Source organism: Somniosus microcephalus, chromosome 2 (assembly GCF_052327205.1).
Source record: "Somniosus microcephalus isolate GS21.2 chromosome 2, FLI_Smic_1.0, whole genome shotgun sequence".
Taxonomy (NCBI): Eukaryota; Metazoa; Chordata; class Chondrichthyes; order Squaliformes; family Somniosidae; genus Somniosus; species Somniosus microcephalus.
Window position 1 is genome coordinate 370,766,573 of NC_140988.1, and position 18,247 is coordinate 370,784,819.

The window sequence follows — 18,247 nt, forward strand, 5'->3', positions numbered from 1 at the left end:
GTGGTTCACTTTGGAGGTCAGGACATCCAGTTTGTCCTCGTCCGATTTGATAGCTGCGGAGGCGGTCAGGAATTTTTCGAAACACTTAAGCCAGTGAGTAAACTTGGTGGATGAGTCCGCCTCCCAATGATCTAAGTCCAGGCATGCTGGTGTGAGGATCTTCTCCATTATAAAAATTTTGTTAATAAAATTGATGCGCTATCAATTACTCATAAAAGACTGAGAGTTAAGAGAGTAACTAAAGGCTTTTATTAACAAAAGAATGAAGGTCTGCCTCGAGTGGTCGACCGGTCCAGAATACAAAGGGCTGGGGAGCAGTCACCTTTATACTAGGACTTGTGGGAGGAGTCAGCCGAGGCATGTCCAGGCATGTACACAGTGGAATACAAACAGTGGTTTACCACAAATGGCAATAGGTTGGGAGAAGGGGAAGTGCAACGAGACCTGGGTGTCCTTGTGCACCAGTCGCTGAAGGTAAGCATGCAGGTGCAGCAGGCGGTTAAGAAGGCAAATGGCATTTTGGCCTTCGTAGCGAGAGGGTTTGAGTACAGGAACAAGGATGTCTTGCTGCAGTTGTACAGGGCCTTGGTGAGACCACATCTTGAGTATTGTATGCAGTTTTGGTCGCCTTATCTGAGGAACGATGTTCTTCAATGGAAGGAGTGCAGCGAAGATTCACCAGGCTGATACCTGGGATGACAGGAATGATGTATGAGGAGAGATTGGGTCGATTGGGCTTGTACTCGCTGGAGGTTAGAAGAATGAGAGGGGATCTCATTGAAACGTATAAAATTCTAACAGGACTAGACAGACTAGATGCAGGAAGGATGTTCCCGATGGTTGGGGAGTCCAGAACCAGGGGTCACAGTCTAAGGATAAGGGGTAAGCCATTTAGGACAGGGATGAGGAGGAATTTCTTCACCCAGAGAGTGGTGAACCTGTGGAATTCTCTGCCACAGAAGGCAGTAGAGGCCAATTCATTAAATATATTCAAGAAGGAGTTGGATATATTTCTTAAGGCTAAAGGGATCAAGGGATATGGGGAGAAAGCAGGGACAGGGTACTGAATTTGGATGATCAGCCATGATCTCATTGAATGGCGGAGCGGGCTCGAGGGGCCGAATGGCCTACTCCTGCTCCTATCTTCTATGTTTCTATGGCTCAGTTGACTTCAGTTCTGAGTCAGAAGCTTGGGGTTCTAAGCCCCGCTGAGGATTTCAGCATTTAATCCCAGCTGCCTATTCTGAGGGAGTGCTGTCTTGGTGGAGGGGCTGTCCTTCTGGTGAGAGATATTTCACATGTCCCATTTACATAAAAGATCTCCGTGGGCACCGTGTTGAAGAATGGGGAGCTCTGCCATTTCAAAGTAATATCATTGACTGTGGATGACCTGAAGATGTGAAAAGGTGCTATCAAGGGGAAGCTAGATAAATACATGAGGGAGAAATAGAAGGATGAGTTGATAGGGTGAGATGAAGTTGGGTGGGAGGAGGCTCGTGTGGAGCATAAACACCAGCTTTTGGGCCGAATGGTTTGTTTCTGTGCCGTAAGTTCTATTTAATGCTACGTCAAAAAAAAACCTGTCAAATTTTCTCCTTGTCTTCTCTTTGCAGGTGGTCATCTGCACGACGATTAACGTGGACGGTCATGTCCTGGCCGTGTCGGACAACATGTTCATCCACAACAACTCGAAGCACGGGCGGAGGGCTCGGCGACTCGACCCCTGTGAAGGTAGGTCAGATTCAGGACGCGATTCACCGCGCGCTGCTGCAAGCTGAACGCCAATGCTCAGCAGGCCAGGCAGCATCTGCGGAGAGAGAAACAGCGTCAACGTTTCAGGTCGATGACCTTTTCATCAGAACTGGAAAAAGTTAGAGATGTAACCGGTTTAAGCAAGTACAGAGGCAGGGAAAGGGGGAAGAGGAGGAAAGAGCAAAAATGAAGGTCTGTGATAAGCTGGAAGGCAGGAGAGATTAAATGACAAAAGGGATGATGGTAATGGGACAAGGACATGAACAAAAGTTGGGTCTAGAAGAGGTGTAAATGGGAATAGCAGAATCATCAACAGCTGCCATCCGAAAAAATGGGGCAGAGGTTATGATCTGAAATTGTTGCACTCCATGTTGAGTCCGGAAGGCTGTAAAGTACCTACTCAAGATCAGGCACTGCACATAAGAAATAGGAGCAGGAGTCGGCCATTTGGCCCTTCGAGCCTGCTCCGCCATTCAATGAGATCATGGCTGATCTTCTACCTCATCTCCACTTTCCTGCACTATCCCCATATTCCTTGATTCCCTTAATATTCAAAAGTCTATCGATCTCTGTCTTGAATATACTCAATGACTGAGCCTCCACAGCCCTCTGGGGTAGAGAATTCCAAAGATTCACCGCCCTCTGAGTGAAGAGATTTCTCCTCATCTCAGTCCTAAATGGCCGACCCCTTATTCTGAGACAGTGACCCCTGGTTCTAGACTCCCCAGCCAGGGGAAACATCCTCCCTGCATCTACCCTGTCAAGCCCTGTAAGAATTGTGCGTGTTTCAATGAGATCACCTCTCATTCTTATAAACTCTAGAGAATATAGGCCTAGTCTACTCAATCTCTCCTCATAGGACAATCCCCCCATCCCAGGAACCAGTCTGGTGAACATTCATTGCACTCCCTCTATGGCAAGTATATCGTTCCTTAGGTAAGGAGACCGGAACTGTACACAGTACTCCAGGGTGGTCTTACCAAAGCCCTATATAATTGCAGTAAGACGTCTTTACTCTTGTTCCTTGAACTTATGTTGAGCTTCATTGCAACAGCGTGAGGGGCCGAAGACAGAGAGGGCAGAAAGGAATCTTGGCCTTTTTGATTCCGAGTATATATTTAAAGTCGCCGCTACTTTTCATTTTTAATTCATTCTCGGGATGTGGGCCTCGCTGGCAAGGCCGACATCTGTTGTCCATCCCTCGTTGCCCTGCTAAGGTGCAGTTATGAGGCTTTTTGAAGCATACCAGTGATGGATGGGGTTGTACAGTGAGTGGCCTTTCACTATTCGGACTTGGGTTCCGATGCGGATTCAGACTGATGGGATGTTTTGTTTCCATTGCCTGTCGGCTATTTCCCTTCACACCCTTGCCTAACAAAAATCTAGCGATCTCCAGTTTTGAAATTTTCAAGTAACCCTCAGCCGCAACAGCTTTTCGGGGGAGAGAGTTCCAGATTTCCACTAGCCTTTTCTTCGGCAGCACCTCCCAAACCCACGACCTCTGCCACCTGGAAGGACAAGGGCAGCAGGCGCATGGGAATACCACCGCCTCCACATTCCCCTCCAAGTCACACACCATCCTGACTTGGAAATATATCGCCGTTCCTTCATCGTCGCTGGGTCAAAATCCTGGAACTCCCTCCCTAACAGCACTGTGGGAGCACCTTCACCACACGGACTGCAGCGGTTCAAGGCGGTGGCTCCCCACCACCTTCTCAAGGTCAGTTAGGGATGGGCAATAAATGCTGGCCTTGCCAGCGACACCCACATCCTATGAATGAGTTTTAAAAAAGAGTGCTTCCTGACATCACCCCTGAACAGCTGTTCGCCAGGGGTCAGTACTGGGACCGCTGCTTTTCTTGATATATATTAATGACTTGGACTTGGGAGTACAGGGCACAATTTCAAAATTTGAAAGAACGAGGAGAGGCAATATAAACTAAAGGGTTAATCCTAAACAGGGTGCATGAACAGAGAGACCTGGGGGTGTATGTGCACAAATCGTTGAAGGTGACAGGATAGGGTTGAGAAAGTGGTTAAAAAAGCATACGGGATCCTGGGCTTCATAGAGGCATAGAATACAAAAGCAAGGAAGTTATGAGGAACCTTTATACAATACAATACAATACAATACAAATCGTTTTATTGGCATGATAAGGTACATCTTATGTTGCCAAAGCATCAAAATACATCCATGGCCGAACACACAAACGCGGCTCCATTCACACAGTGTATAAACAGGTATATCCCTGAGCCTATAAATACACAATATACTCTTGTCTTAGTTTACTGGTTGTCCCTCTGTTCATGGCAAGCTGTAACATAGTGTGCTGCCAGTGTTACACAGCTTCTCTCCTCCCCCAGTAGGAATGGGAGTTTTTGGTTGTCAGTCAGATTTCTGAATTCAGGGCATATTTGTGAGAATTTTTGGTAGAAATTCTCTCTGATGCCCTGATATTTTCCACAGGCTGTGAGGAAGTGCATCTCTGTCTCAACTACTCCCTGACTGCAGTGAGAGCACATCCTGTCTTCTCTTGGCAGCCTGGTCTGCCTGTGTCTGCCTTTTTCGATCGCTAGGCTATGTTCGCTAAGTCTGTACCTTGTCAAGGTTCTTCTCAGTTTGTTATCCTTTACCATGGTCAGGTAATCAGCTATGTTGTATTGTCTGTTTAGGGCCAAGTAGCAATTGAGTTTGCTTTGGGTTTTTGTTGTTTCTGCCCAATATGACAGATATTTTTCCTTTTGCTTAGCGACGATTGTGTTGGGTCGAATTCTTTGTGTTACCCTGTCACTGTCCTGGGACTGGTTATTGTTAGTATTGTTATTAGTTACTTTATTGAGTCCCAGGACTAGTTGACTGAGGGTATTCTTCTTTATGGTCAGCTCTTAGCATTTCAGGGCGTCGTAGTGATAGCATTGGGGGTTGCTCATTTGTAGGTGATTCCAAAATTTGGTGGCTCTTTTTTGGATAGTGATTATTAATGGGTATTGGCCTAGTTCCGCCCTGCATGCGTTGTTTACTGTTTTCCTTTGAGTCCAGAGGATACTTTTACAGAATTCCGCATGTAGGATCTCAATTGGGTGTTTGTCCCATTTTGCAAAATCTTGTTGTGTTGTGTTATAAAACACTGGTTCGGCCTCAACTGGAGTATTGTGTCCAAATCTGGGCACCGCACTTTAGGAAGGATGTGAAGGCCTTAGAGAGGGTGCAGAAAAGATTTATTAGAATGATTCCAGGGATGAGGGACTTCAGTTATGTAGATAGACTAGAGAAGCTGGGGTTGTTCTCCTTAGAGCAGAGAAGATTGAGAGGAGATTTGATAGAGGTGTTCAAAATCATGAGGGGTCTGGACAGAGTAGATAGAGAGAAACTGTTCCCGTTGGTGGAAGGGTCGAGAACCAGAGGACACAGATTTAAGGTGATTGGCAAAAGAACCAAAGGCGACATGAGGAAAAACTTTTTTACGCAGCGAGTGGTTAGGATCTGGAATGCACTGCCTGAAAGGGTGGTGGAGGCAGACTCAATCGTGGCTTTCAAAGGGGAATTGGATAAGTACCTGAAGGAAAAAAAATTGCAGAGCTGCGGGGAAAGGGCGGGGGAGTGGGACTAGCTGAAGTGCTCTTGCAGAGAGCCGGCACAGGCTCGACAGGCCGAATGGCCTCCTTCTGTGCTGTAACTATTCTATGATTCTATTCTATGCAACTTGTCCTAATAATTTAACCATTTTAGTCCCTTTTGAAGGAGACACTGAGTGCCTGAAAGAGGAAAGCAGATCCACTTTCAAGCACCATCCCTCTTGAGCACAACATTCACACACAAAAAAAAGAAGAGAATTTGACGAGCCTTGCCCGAGAATCAGTCTCGTTTCGCCAGACGTCAGTTGAGAGATTCAAGGAGAAATGGCTGCCATACTTTCTTGGCCAAAATTTTGACTCCCCACAAAAGACATCAGACTGTTTACTTAACAGGGGCTGATTACTGTGTTTATTTTTGCGCTGGCACGAGGCAGTTTATTTTCATAAGCCGTGAATGTACGATTCCTCGCCGTCGACGAGCCAGCGTCGGCACAGCCTGCCAAAAGAGACTGTAAAATATCACACCCGTATGGAATTGAAAGAACAATGTTACAGAAACACAGCAGGGCTGCGCGACTATACTGCTGCGGAAGAGATCAGCAGCAAATCTTAAATGAACTTTCCTTCATCAACCTGGATCCCATTTCATGACTATTGTACAGCACAGTAAGGAGGCCGTTTGGCCCATCAGGCCTGTGCCAGCTCTCTGAGAGCTAACCAATTAGTCCCACCCCTCCCCCCCCCCCACTGCCTTTTCCCCGTAGTCCTGTAAATTTTTCCTTTTCAAGTATATTTCCAATTCCCTTTTGAAAGTTACTGTTAAACCTTTCAGGCAGTGCATTCCTGTTCATAACAACTCACTGGGTAAAAAAAAAATTCTCCTCATGTCCCCTGTGGTTATTTTGCCAATTATCTTAAATCCGTGTCCTCTGGTTACCAACCCACCTGCCAGTGGAAACATTTTCTCCCCTGTGTGCTCTGTCAAAACCCCCCTCATAATTTTGAAGTCACTCGGTTGAATTATCGGCCCTCGCCGCCCGGCAGAAATGAGGCAATAGCGCCCTAAAATGGCGGCAGTGACACGTTTCCGTCGTTGCTACGGCAGTGTGTTCACTGGGCTACTCTGGACTCGGGCGCTAGGTCCCATTTAAAATGGACCTCGGGGGTTCTGTGATGTAACTGTAATGCCGATTGCCATTTTTCTGACCAATCTGCTCAGAGTGTAGTGCCACGCACATTCCGATCGGCACCGGGTGGCGGTCCAACTGAGGTGGACCCGAAAGGTGTGAGTTCCATCCCCATTTTTATCTGAGGCTGGCAGTGTCACTCTTGCTCCAGCCTGGCCCTGCAAATTCAGCCTGGGCCGCTGCCACTCCAGCTACCGCCCCCTCCACCCCCCTACTCCCCGCCACCCCCACCAAATCCCCTTCCGTAGATCGGGAAGCCTCCCACACCCCACCCGGGAACCTTACCTTCCAACCGACCCGGAGTCCATCGGGATGCCCCCCACCCCCCCATCCCGCTTGGTTTCCGGCCAGCCGGCCCATTGCGATTGAGGCCTGCTCCTCAAAGAATGGACTCCCAGGTGGCCAGCCAGCTTGTTCTCCTGGCTACCGGCTGTGAGGGGAACATCATCCCACTCTTGGAGAGAAAAACCACACCTTATAATTCAGACTCTTCCTCCCATTGATGGGCCATTGCAAAACAGGAAAAAATACCAGGCCTGTGCTCAGTGACCTACATTAGCTCATGGTCCAGCATCGCCTCGAATTTATAATTCTCATCCTCATGTCCAAGTCCCTCCATGGTCTCGCCCCTCCCTATCTCTGTAACCTCCTCCAATCCCTCCAATCCTCTGAGATCTCTGCGCTCCTCCAATTCTAGCTTCTTGCGCACCCAACAATCGCTTCGCCCCACTATTGACACCCGAGCCTTCAGCTGTCTAGACCCCAAGCTCTGGAATTACCCCCCAAAACCGCTCCGTCTCTCTCTACCTCTCCTTCCTCCTTTAAGACGCTCCTTAAAACCTACCTCTTTGACCCGCCCTAATGTCTCTTTACGTGGCTCGGTGTCAATTTCTCTCTGATTATAGAAACATAGAAGATAGGAGCAGGAGTAGGCCATTCGGCCCCTCGAGCCTGTTCCGCCATTTAATGAGACCATGGCTGATCATCCAAATTCAGTACCCTGTCCCTGCTTTCTCCCCATATCACTTGATCCCTTTAGCCTTAAGATATATATCTAACTCCTTCTTGAATATCTTTAATGAATTGGCCTCAACTGCCTTCTGTGGTAGAGAATTCCACAGGTTCACCACTCTCTGGGTGAAGAAATTCCTCCTCATCTCATTCCTAAATGGCTTGCCCCTTATCCTTAGACTGTGACCCCTGGTTCTGGACTCCCCACCATCGGGAACATCCTTCCTGCATCTAGTCTGTCTCCATCGGGAACATCCTTCCTGTATCTAGTCTGTCTAGTCCTTTTATAAGTTTCAATGAGATCCCCTCTCATTCTTCTAAACTCTAGCGAATATAAGCCTAATCGACCCAAGCTCTCTTCATATGTCATTCCTGCCATCCCAGGCATCAGTCTGGTGAATCTTTGCTGCACTCCCTCCATGGCAAGAACATCCTTCCTCAGATAATGTGACCAAAACTGCACACAATACTCAAGGTGTGGTCTCACCAAGGCCCTGTACAACTGCAGCAAGACATCCTTGCTCCTGTACTCGAATCCTCTCGCTATGAAGGCCAACATACCATTTGCCATCTTAACCGCCTGCTGCATCTGCATGCTTACCTTCAGCGACTGGTGCACAAGGACACCCAGGTCTCGTTGCACTTCCCCTTTTCCCAATCTATTGCCATTCAGATAATAATCTGCCTTCCTGTTTTTGCCACCAAAGTGGATAACCTCGCATTTATCCACATTATACTGCATCTGCCATGCATCTGCCCAATCACCCAACCTGTCCAAATCATACTGGAGTTTCTCGACATCCTCCTCACAGCACACACGCCCACCCAGCTTTGTCTCGTCTGCAAACTTGGAGATATTACATCTAGTTCCCTCGTCTAGATCATTAATATATATTGTGAATAGCTGGGGTCCTATCACCGATCCCTGCAGTACCCCACTAGTCACTGACTGCCACTCGGAAAAAGACCCGTTTATTCCAACTCTTTGCTTCCTGTCTGCCACCTAGTTCTCTATCCAAGTCAGTACCTTACCCCCAATCCCATGTGCTTTAACTTTGCACGCTAATGTCTTATGCGGGACCTTATCGAAAGCCTTCTGAAAGTCCAAATACACCACATCCACTGGTTCTCCCTTATCTATCCTACCAGTTACATCCTCAAAAAATTCCAGTAGATTAGTCAAGCATGATTTACCTTTTGTAAATCCATGTTGACTTTGTCCGATCCTGTCACTGTTTTCCAAGTGTTCTGCTATTGCATCTTTTATAATGGACTCTAGCATTTTCCCCACTACCGATGTCAGGCTTACCGGTCTATAATTCCCCGTTTTCTCTCTACCACCTTTTTTAAATAGTGGGGTTACATTAGCTACCCTCCAATCCATGGGAACTATTCCAGAGTCTATAGATATTATGTTCCTGTGAAGCCCCTTGGGACGTTTTACTATGTTAAAGGCGCTGTATAAATGCAGGTTGTTGTTGTTGCTTTGGGGTTTAATTCCCTCTGTGCACCATTGTTCGTGGGCAAATTCCCTTTCTAATGCCACTTACCACGGTTGCTTAGCAGCACTTCCCAGCTCCTCCACTGAAGCACAAAAACTGTGAAGTCACGGGAACACCGTCACCTCCAAGTGCAAAATCGAAAAGTCATCCCGACTTGGACCTATGTCGCCGTTCCTTCATGGTCGCCGGTTCAAACCCCCAACCTAGCTCAGCACAGATCACGAGGGGAAAGGGGGTCAAATGCAGTTCGGAGTAGGAGTCCCACGATTTTGACCCAGAGACGATAAAGGAACGGCGATAAATGTCCAAATCAGGATGGTGTGTGTGTGCGTGACTCGGAGGTGGAGCTTGGTGGCGATGGTGTTCCCATGCACCTGTTGCCCTTGTCCTTCTCGGAAGGAAGGTGGCAGCTTTGGGAGACGCTGTCGAAGAAGCCCCGGCACATTGCCGCATTGCATCCTGCAGATGGCACACGGTGCGCCGGTGGTTGGAGGGAGTGGATGTTTCAAGTGGTGGATGGGGGAGGTTTCATTATTGCGGAGATCCCCGGGCAGCCTCAGCAGGGAGTGAATATCGGTCACCCCCCCGGAGAAGATCCACATTGAGGTTCCTTGAAGAATCCGAGCAGCAGTGGAAGAGGGGCAGTGTCCAAGGCCTAGAAATAATACAGATGCATAGATTGCTAGGAAGGGTAACTTGAGCTTCCCATGAGTTATATGGCAGAAACTGGTTCGTAAATAAAGGAACAGATGGCTGAGAAAGAGCGAAACTTTATATCCTATTAGTGGATTGAGCAGCTGCCATCTGGGCAGGCTAATTGGAAACAGTGTGTTCAGAGTCTAAAAGTCGTTATTGCAAATTCAAAGATAACTTGAGGCACGAAGATTAGTCTGTAATAAAACAAGAAGATGGCTCTTTTAGTGGCAGGGATATAATAAGAGAGTTCTGTTACAAAACCAAATAGATTTTGATTGTTGGACGGTGTTACGCGGAGACCTCGCGATTTCTTCTCTTCCTGTGCACCGTGCACAGTTCTGGTCTCCATATTACTAAAGAAGCACGAGAGAAGGGGCAGCAAAGATTTAGAAGGACGACACCAGATCTGAGGGGGTACAATTAGCAGGAAAGACTGACCAGGCTCTGGAAAGGAGCAGACTGAGAGGTGACCTGATAGAGAGGCCTTTAAATTAGGAAAGGGGTCAGTAAGGTAGATGTAGAGAAGATGTTTCCACTTGTGGGGGGGTTGGGGGGGGGCGGAGTCCAAAAGTGGGGGGCCATCAATATAAGATAGTCACTAATAAATCCAATAGAGAATTCAGCAGAAATTTCTTTACACAGAGAGTGGGGAGAATGTGGAACTTGCTACCGCAAGGTTGAGGCGAATAGAATAGATGCATGTAGGGGAAGCTAGATGAGGGAAAAAGGAATAGAAGGTTATGTGGGGAAGCTAGATCAGTACATGAGGGAGAAACATAGAAACAGAAGATAGGAGCAGGAGTAGGCCATTCGGCCCTTCGAGTCTGCTCCGCCATTCAATGAGATCATGGCTGATTATCCAAATTCAGTACCCTGTCCCTGCCTTCTCCCCATATCCCTTGATCCCTTTAGCCTTAAGAAATATATCCAACTCTTTCTTGAATATATTTAATGAACTGGCCTCCACCGCCCTCTGTGGCAGAGAATTCCACAGGTTCACCACTCTCTGGGTGAAGAAATTCCTCCTCATTTCAGTCCTAAATGGCTTACCCCTTATCCTTAGACTATGACCCCTGGTCCTGGACTCCCCAGCCATCAGAAACATCCTTCCTGCATCTAGCCTGTCCAGGCCTGACAGAATTTTATAGGTTTCGATGAGATCCCCTCTCAATCTTCTAAACTCCAGTGAGTATAAGCCCAATCGACACAATCTCTCCTCATACGTCATTCCTGCCATCCCAGGTATCAGCCTGGTGAATCTTCGCTGCACTCCCTCCATGGCAAGAACGTCCTTCCTCAGGTAAGGCGACCAAAACTGCACACAATACTCAAGGTGCGGTCTCACCAAGGCCCTGTACAACTGTAGCAAGACATCCTTGTTCCTGTACTCGAACCCTCTTGCTACAAAGGCCAACATACCATTTGCCTTCTTAACCGCCTGCTGCACCTGCATGCTTACCTTCAGCGACTGGTGCACAAGGACACCCAGGTCTCGTTGCACTTCCCCTTCTCCCAATCTATTGCCATTCAGATAATCCTGCCGTGTTGAGCTCAGCACCATCCTTCGGGAGGGTGGTGGGGAGGGGGGGGGATGCCTTCAGTCATTGGCCTATGAGGGGAGTGGGTAATTAGTCCGTGGCTGGGACCATTTGCAGCGCTCCAGACATTGGCTCATTAGAGCCTCCAACACTTGGCAACCTCACACTGACAGGGAGAGACTGACAGAGGTCAGTCTCCATTAGGCATGCAACGCCTATTGATTGTGGCACTGATTCCCCGTTTGCATTGCTGGGCAGCCAGAAGATGCAGCAACAGTGTGGTTGGCACCTGCTCAATCTCGGCAGTCTTCTGTTTTCCCCTCAGATCCTCAGACGTGGTCCTCGCTTTAATCCCCCTGGATGGATGAATGAACATTGCCCGGACCTGAAGCCAAAGACTTTCTAGGCCTGGGTCCAACACCCAATTGGCTGATCTCGCTCTCGTGGATTAACCCCACGTGCGAAAAAAACTGATGAACTCCACACACAGAGATTTGATTTGTTATTTTAAAATTGGACGCAAATGTAAATGTCAGCATTGGCTCATGGGTAGCAAGCACTCTGGCCGCTGGAGTCTGACGGTCATGGGTTCAAGTCCCACTCCAGAGACTCGGCTCCCTATAACATTAAGTCCCTCCTGTTCACACATCACCGCTGTGATTGCTGACCAATGTTGGCTCCTGGTCCACCAACATCTCAATTAAAAGAAAGCTCACTCTCGTGTTTCAATCCCTCCATGGCCTCTTCCCTCCCTATCTCTGTATCCTCCTTCAGCCCTATAATCTTCTGTGTTCCGCCAACCCAGGCCTCTTGTACATCCCGCACTTCCTTCGCCCCACCATTGGTGGCCGTGCCTTCATCCACCTGAGCCCTAAGCTCTGGAATTCGCTCCCCAAATGTCTTCACCTCTCTCTTCTTTAATACGCTGTTTAAAACCTACCTCCAAAGGTCAGGTCACCTGCCCTAATATCTCCTTATTTGACTCACCGTCACTTTTTGTCTGATGACGCTCCTGTGAAGCGCCTTGGGACGTTTTACTATGTTAAAGGCGCTACCTAAATAACAAGTTGTTGTGATTGACCCTTCAGTGCAGTACTGAGGGAGTGCTACACCGTCGGAGGTGGCCGTGTTTCGAATGTGATGTTAAACTGTCTGTCCTCAGGTGAACGTAAAAGACCCCACGACACTATTGCAAAGAAAAGCAGGGGGAGTTCTCCCCGGTGTCCTGGCCAACATTTATCCCTCAACCAACATCACTGAAAACAGATTATCTGGACCTTTATCTCATTGTTGCTTGTGGGAGCTTGCTGTGCACAAATTGACTGCCTCATTTCCTGCATAACAACAGTGACTGCACATCAAATTACTTCATTGGCTGTAAAGCATTTTGGGACATGGTGAGATCATGAAAGGCGCTATATAAATGCAAGTTCTTGCTTTCTATATGCAAGATGAGTGATGTCAAGTGATAAAGAAGGACTGGCATTTACTTGCACCTTCTCATATTCCTCAGAAAAACCTCATAGGGCTTCGCGGACCATGAATTCCATTTACCATGTTGTCAAACACAGCAGCCAATTTTCAGACAGCAACAGCCCACAGAAACAGCAGTGACCAGTTAATCTGGGGTTTTTTTTTGGTCTGGTGTTGGTTGAGGGAGGAATGATGGCTGAGACAAACCCTTGGTCATCGTCAGTATTTACCTGGGATTATTAACGTCCACCTGACCTTTTGAAACCGGCAGATGTGGCCTGAGTTTAACAGAGTGGGTGCGAAGGAGAGAAGGCAGGGACAGGGTACTGAGTTTGGATGATCAGCCATGATCTCATTGAATGGCGGAGCAGGCTCGAGGGGCCGAATGGCCTACTCCTGCTCCTATCTTCTATGTTTCCAGAATAGTACCAGGGATGAAAGACTTCAGTGATGTGAAGAAACTAGAGAAGCTGGGATAAAAACTGAAGATGCTGGAAGCACTCAGCAGGCCAGGCAGCATCTGTGGAGAGAGAAACAGAGTTAACGTTTCAGGTCGATGACCCTTTGTCAGAACTGGATAAAGCTGGAGAGGTATCAGGTTTATAAGCAAGTGTCGGGGCAGGGAAAGGGGGGAGGGGAGAACAAAGGGGAAGGTCTGATAGGATGGAAGGCAGGAGAGATTAAGAGACAAAAGGGATGATGGTGCAAGGCCAAAGGAGATGGTAATGGGACAAGTTAAGAAACAAAAGATGAGTCTAGATGAAGTGTAAATGGCACTGGCTGAATGATCGACAGCTGCCATGTGAGAGAGAGAAAAAAATGGATAAAAAAGATAGGGGCCGAGGTCATGATCTGAAATTGTTGAACTCTACGTTGAGTCCAGAAGGCTGTAAAGTGCCTAATCGAAAGATGAGGTGCTGTTCCTCGAGCTTACGTTGAGCTTCATTGGAACAGTGTAAGAGGCCGAGGACAGAGAGGTCCGAGTGGGAGTGGAGCGGAGAATTAAAGTGACAGGCGACCGGAAGCTCGGGGTCACCCTTACGGACTGAACGGAGGTGTTCCGCAAAGCGGCCACCCAATCTGCGTTTGGTCTCCCACTCCCCCATTCGGCCCATCATGCCTGTGCCGGCTCTTTGAAAAAGCTATCCAATTAGTCTCATTTCCCCCAATTTAGAATAAATACAGAGAAACAGTTTCCAGTGACCAAATGATCGGTAACCAGAGGACACAGATTTAAGGTGATTGGCAAAAGAACCAGAGGCGACATGAGGAAACATTTTGTTTACGTAGCGAGTTGTTGTGATCTGGAACGCGCTGCCTGAAAGGGCGGAGGAAGCAGATTCAATCATAACTTTCAAAAGAGAATTGGATAAAGGCTTGATGAGGAGAAACTTGCAGGGCTACGGGGAAAGAGCAGAGGGGGAGTGAGACTAATTGGACAGCCCTTTCAAAGAGGTAGAAGCAGAGGCTCGATGGGCCGAATAGGGAAGTGGGAGGAATCAAGAACGAGGGGGCATAATCTTAAATTTAGAGCCAGGCCATTCAGGATGGAAATCATGAAGCACTTTTTCACACAAAGGGTAGTGGAAATTCAGAACTCTTCCCCCAAAAATACTGTGGATGCTGGGGGTCCATTGAAGCTTTCAAGACTGAGATTGACAGATTTTTGTTAGGGTGTCCAGTTACATGGATCAAAGGCAGGTAAATGGAGCTGAGATACAGATCAGCCATGATCTAAATGAATGACGGAGCAGCCTCAAAGGGCTGAATGGCTTACTCCTGTTCCTAATGTTCCTGTTTTTCTTATGTAACCTATATCTGTATTTTTAAGAAATCGTAGTATTTAAAGTTGCTAATGAAACACTGTTTACTGCTATTACCTCAGCTTTTTTTAATTCATTCCTGGGATGTGGGCGTCGCTGGCAAGACCAGGATTTATTGCCCATCCCTAGTTGCCCTCGAGAAGGTGGTGGTGAGCCGCCTTCTTGAATCGCTGCAGTCCGTGGGGTGAAGGTGCTCCCACAGTGCTGTTAGGGAGGGAGTTCCAGGATTTTGACCCAGCGGCGATGAAGGAACGGCCGATATATTTCCAAGTCGGGATGGTGTGTGACTTGGTGGGGAACTTGGAGGTGGCGGTGTTCCCATGCGCCTGCTGCCCTTGTCCTTCTAGGTAGTAGAAGTCGTGGGTTTGGGAGGTGCTGCCGAAGAAGCCTTGGCGGGTTGCCGCAGTGCATCTTGTAGATGGTACACATTGCAGCCACTGTGCGCTGGTAGTGAAGGGAGTGAATGTTTAAGGTGCTGCTTTGTCCTGAATGGTGTCGGGCTTCTTGAGTGTTGCTGGAGCTGCACTCATCCATGACCTGGTGTTAATTATGCATGTGTGTGTGTATCTGTGATCCTGTGTATGTATATCCGGGGTCGTGTGTGTGTGTGCGTGTGAGCATCTGTGTCCATGACTGTGTGTGTGTCCCATGCATGCACACACATATCCCATGCATGGACACTCACTGTGTGTCAGTGTACGTGTTTGTGTGTGCGTACTTATGCCTAGGTGACGTGTGACATTTGATCGATCGGAATGGAGTCAACGTAAAAAGGCAACACTCCTGGGAACTGACTGAGCAAATATGACAGCAGGAAATCTGTCAGATTAATTGGGTGCACATTGGGTGAGATGAAGTAGGGCGGGAGGAGGCTGGTGTGGAGCATAAACACCGGCACGGACCAGTTAGGCCGAATGGCCTGTCCCAGTGCTGTAAATTCTGTAGACTTCCCATCACTGGCTGTGTATGAAGAGGCAAGAGGAGTATGTGAAATTCAGGAGTTGCTGATTTTCCAATTCTGTCCCCTGCATTCAGGAGGGGTACAAATCAGACCGGGTTTCCACAGCTAACTGGCCTCATCACAAGCCTCCTGACAACGGAGCATCCGTGTGTGAATGAATCAGTTTGCAGACGACACAAAGCTGGATGGGCGTGTGTGCTGTGAGGAGGATGCCGAGAAACTCCAGTATGATTTGGACAGGTTGGGTGATTGGGCAGAAGCATGGCAGATGCACTATAACGTGGATAAATGTGAGGTTATCCACTTTGGTGTCAAAAACAGGAAGGCAGATTATTATCTGAATGGCAATAGATTGGGAGAAGGGGAAGTGCAACGAGACCTGGGCGTCCTTGTGCACCAGTCGCTGAAGGTAAGCATGCAGGTGCAGCAGGCGGGTAAGAAGGCAAATGGTATGTTGGCCTTCGTAGCAAGAGGGTTTGAGTACAGGAACAAGGATGTCTTGCTGCAGTTGTACAGGGCCTTGGTGAGACCACATCTTGAGTATAGTGTGCAGTTTTGGTCGCCTTACCTGAGGAAGGATGTTCTTGCCATGGAGGGAGTGCAGCGAAGATTCACCAGGCTGATACCTGGGATGGCAGGAATGACATATGAGGAGAGATTGGGTCGATTGGGTTTATACTCGCTGGAGTTTAGAAGAATGAGAGGGGATCTCATTGAAACTTATAAAATTCTAAAAGGACTAGACAGACTAGATGCAGGAAGGATGTTCCCGATGGTCGGGGAGTCCAGAACCAGGGGTCACAGTCTAAGGATAAGGGGTAAGCCATTTAGGACAGAGATGAGGAGGAATTACTTCACCCAGAGAGTGGTGAACCTGTGGAATTCTCTACCACAGAAGGCAGTTGAGGCCAATTCATTAAATATATTCAAGAAGGAGTTGGATATATTTCTTAAGGCTAAAGGGATCAAGGGATATGGAGAGAAGGCAGGGACAGGGTACTGAATTTGGATGATCAGCCATGATCTCATTGAATGGTGGAGCAGGCTCGAGGGGCCGAATGGCCTACTCCTGCTCCTATCTTCTATGTTTCTAACCATAGAATCTTATAGCACGGAAGGAGGCCCATCGTGTCTGTGCCGGCTCATTGAAAGAGCTGTACAATTAGTCCCACTCGCCCGCTCGTTCCCCACAGCCCTGCAATAATTTCCTTTCCAAGTATTTATCCAATTCCCTTTTGAAAGTTAGTATTGAATCTGCTTTCAGGCAGTGCATTCCAGATCAACTCGCTGTCTAAAAATATTCTCATCTTTCCTCTGGTTCCTTTGCCAATCACCTTAAACCCGTGTCCTCTGGTTACCAACCCTCCTGCCACTGGAAACAGTTTCTCCTTATTTACTCTTATCAAAAGCCTCCCCTCATAATTTTTAACATTTCAACATTAGACAACGACAGGTTCTGTCTTGCCTATGTTGACCCCCCGCCTCCACCCCACCCTGTGCCAATGGCCACACTCGCTCTCAAAAAAAGCGGCAAAAATAGGCGAGGTAACAGAGGGCGGCGCGCCTCACTCACGGGGAGTGACATGAATCAGTCATTCATGAAAGAAAGACGTATGAAATAATACTGAGCGGCCTGCGGGTGGCGTTGTCCAGGGAGAGTATAAATACTCAGGCATGGGCCCAGCTTGTGCAGGACATTCTTAACAGGAACTAGTGAAGGACACAACTAGACCTCCATGTTGTAAAACAGTTGATTAAAGCTTGTTTAACGCTTAGATCAAGTGCCTAGTAGTTTTCTTACATCAGGGACTTTACTCCATTGACTATCAGGAGAGGAAGGCAGGCGAGGGAATAAAAAGCTCATTAGAAAGAAGAATTACAACCCCCCCACCCCCGCTCCCACAAAAGTGGCAAGTTCCGTTTTACCTCAGATCGCGTCGCTGCACATTGAAATTTCGTTGAGACGAATATTTAAACTGGGGAGGGAATCGGGGGGCGGGGGAAAAAGGAGCGTGTTGCCAAGAGGATCTACCGGACACCAATCTCCTCCAACCCAACACCCCGCCCCGCCCCGCCCGGCCCAGATAAAGGCCGGAACAGACCCACTCTAGTCAAAGACTAGTCCTGGCAGCGAGCAATATAAATATAAGCTCCCCAGTGCTGAAGCAGCTCAAGCCAGCAGCTCGCTGAATCGTGTAGGTAAACATTATTAGTTGTTCAAGAGTCACCTTTGACCTCTGGGCTAATGCGCCTTCCATCATTCATTTTTTTGTCTGCTTTGTTAGCTTTGACGATATTTAACACACAAAAAACAACCAGCTTCAATCAGGGTGGGATAGGCCGAAGAAATGAAGCTGGTGTTTGACGACCGCAAATGAAAACGCTTCCTCTCTCTGTCGACCAATGAAACTCGATCCAATTAATCTGTCAGATTTCAGGCTGCATTTCTTTTTTTTTCCCCAGATTTGCTCAGTAATTCCCCAGGAGTGTGGCCTTTTCACGTTGACTCCCTTCCGATCTATCAAATGCCACACACCGCTGTCAATCAGCCCACGAGGTGTGAGATTGGCAGGACCGAGAACGTTCACCCGCGGCGCCTCCGTATTACCGTGTCGCCTTGACTGGAAGTGCGCTGTTAAATAGAGCAGTGGGGTTTGGAGTGGGTGGGGCAGGAGTGGCGGTGACTGGCTTGTGTACTGATCTGGACACTGGCATCTCACCTCTGGGG

The 18,247-nt window shown here is 48.0% G+C and overlaps 1 protein-coding gene across 3 annotated transcripts in view; it reads left to right on the forward strand.

The window, feature by feature from the left end:
* Positions 1 to 1,067: 1,067 nt before the first annotated feature.
* Positions 1,068 to 18,247, forward strand: part of LOC147123760 (transcription factor COE3-like) — a 145,731-nt gene continuing 128,551 nt past the window's right edge. For all 3 annotated transcript variants that reach the window (XM_085975725.1, XM_085975736.1, XM_085975729.1), the window contains exon 1: positions 1,068 to 1,731. In XM_085975725.1, the coding sequence (XP_085831851.1) occupies positions 1,671 to 1,731 (61 nt within the window). In that variant the 5' untranslated portion in view covers positions 1,068 to 1,670. The remainder of the gene's footprint in view (positions 1,732 to 18,247) is intronic.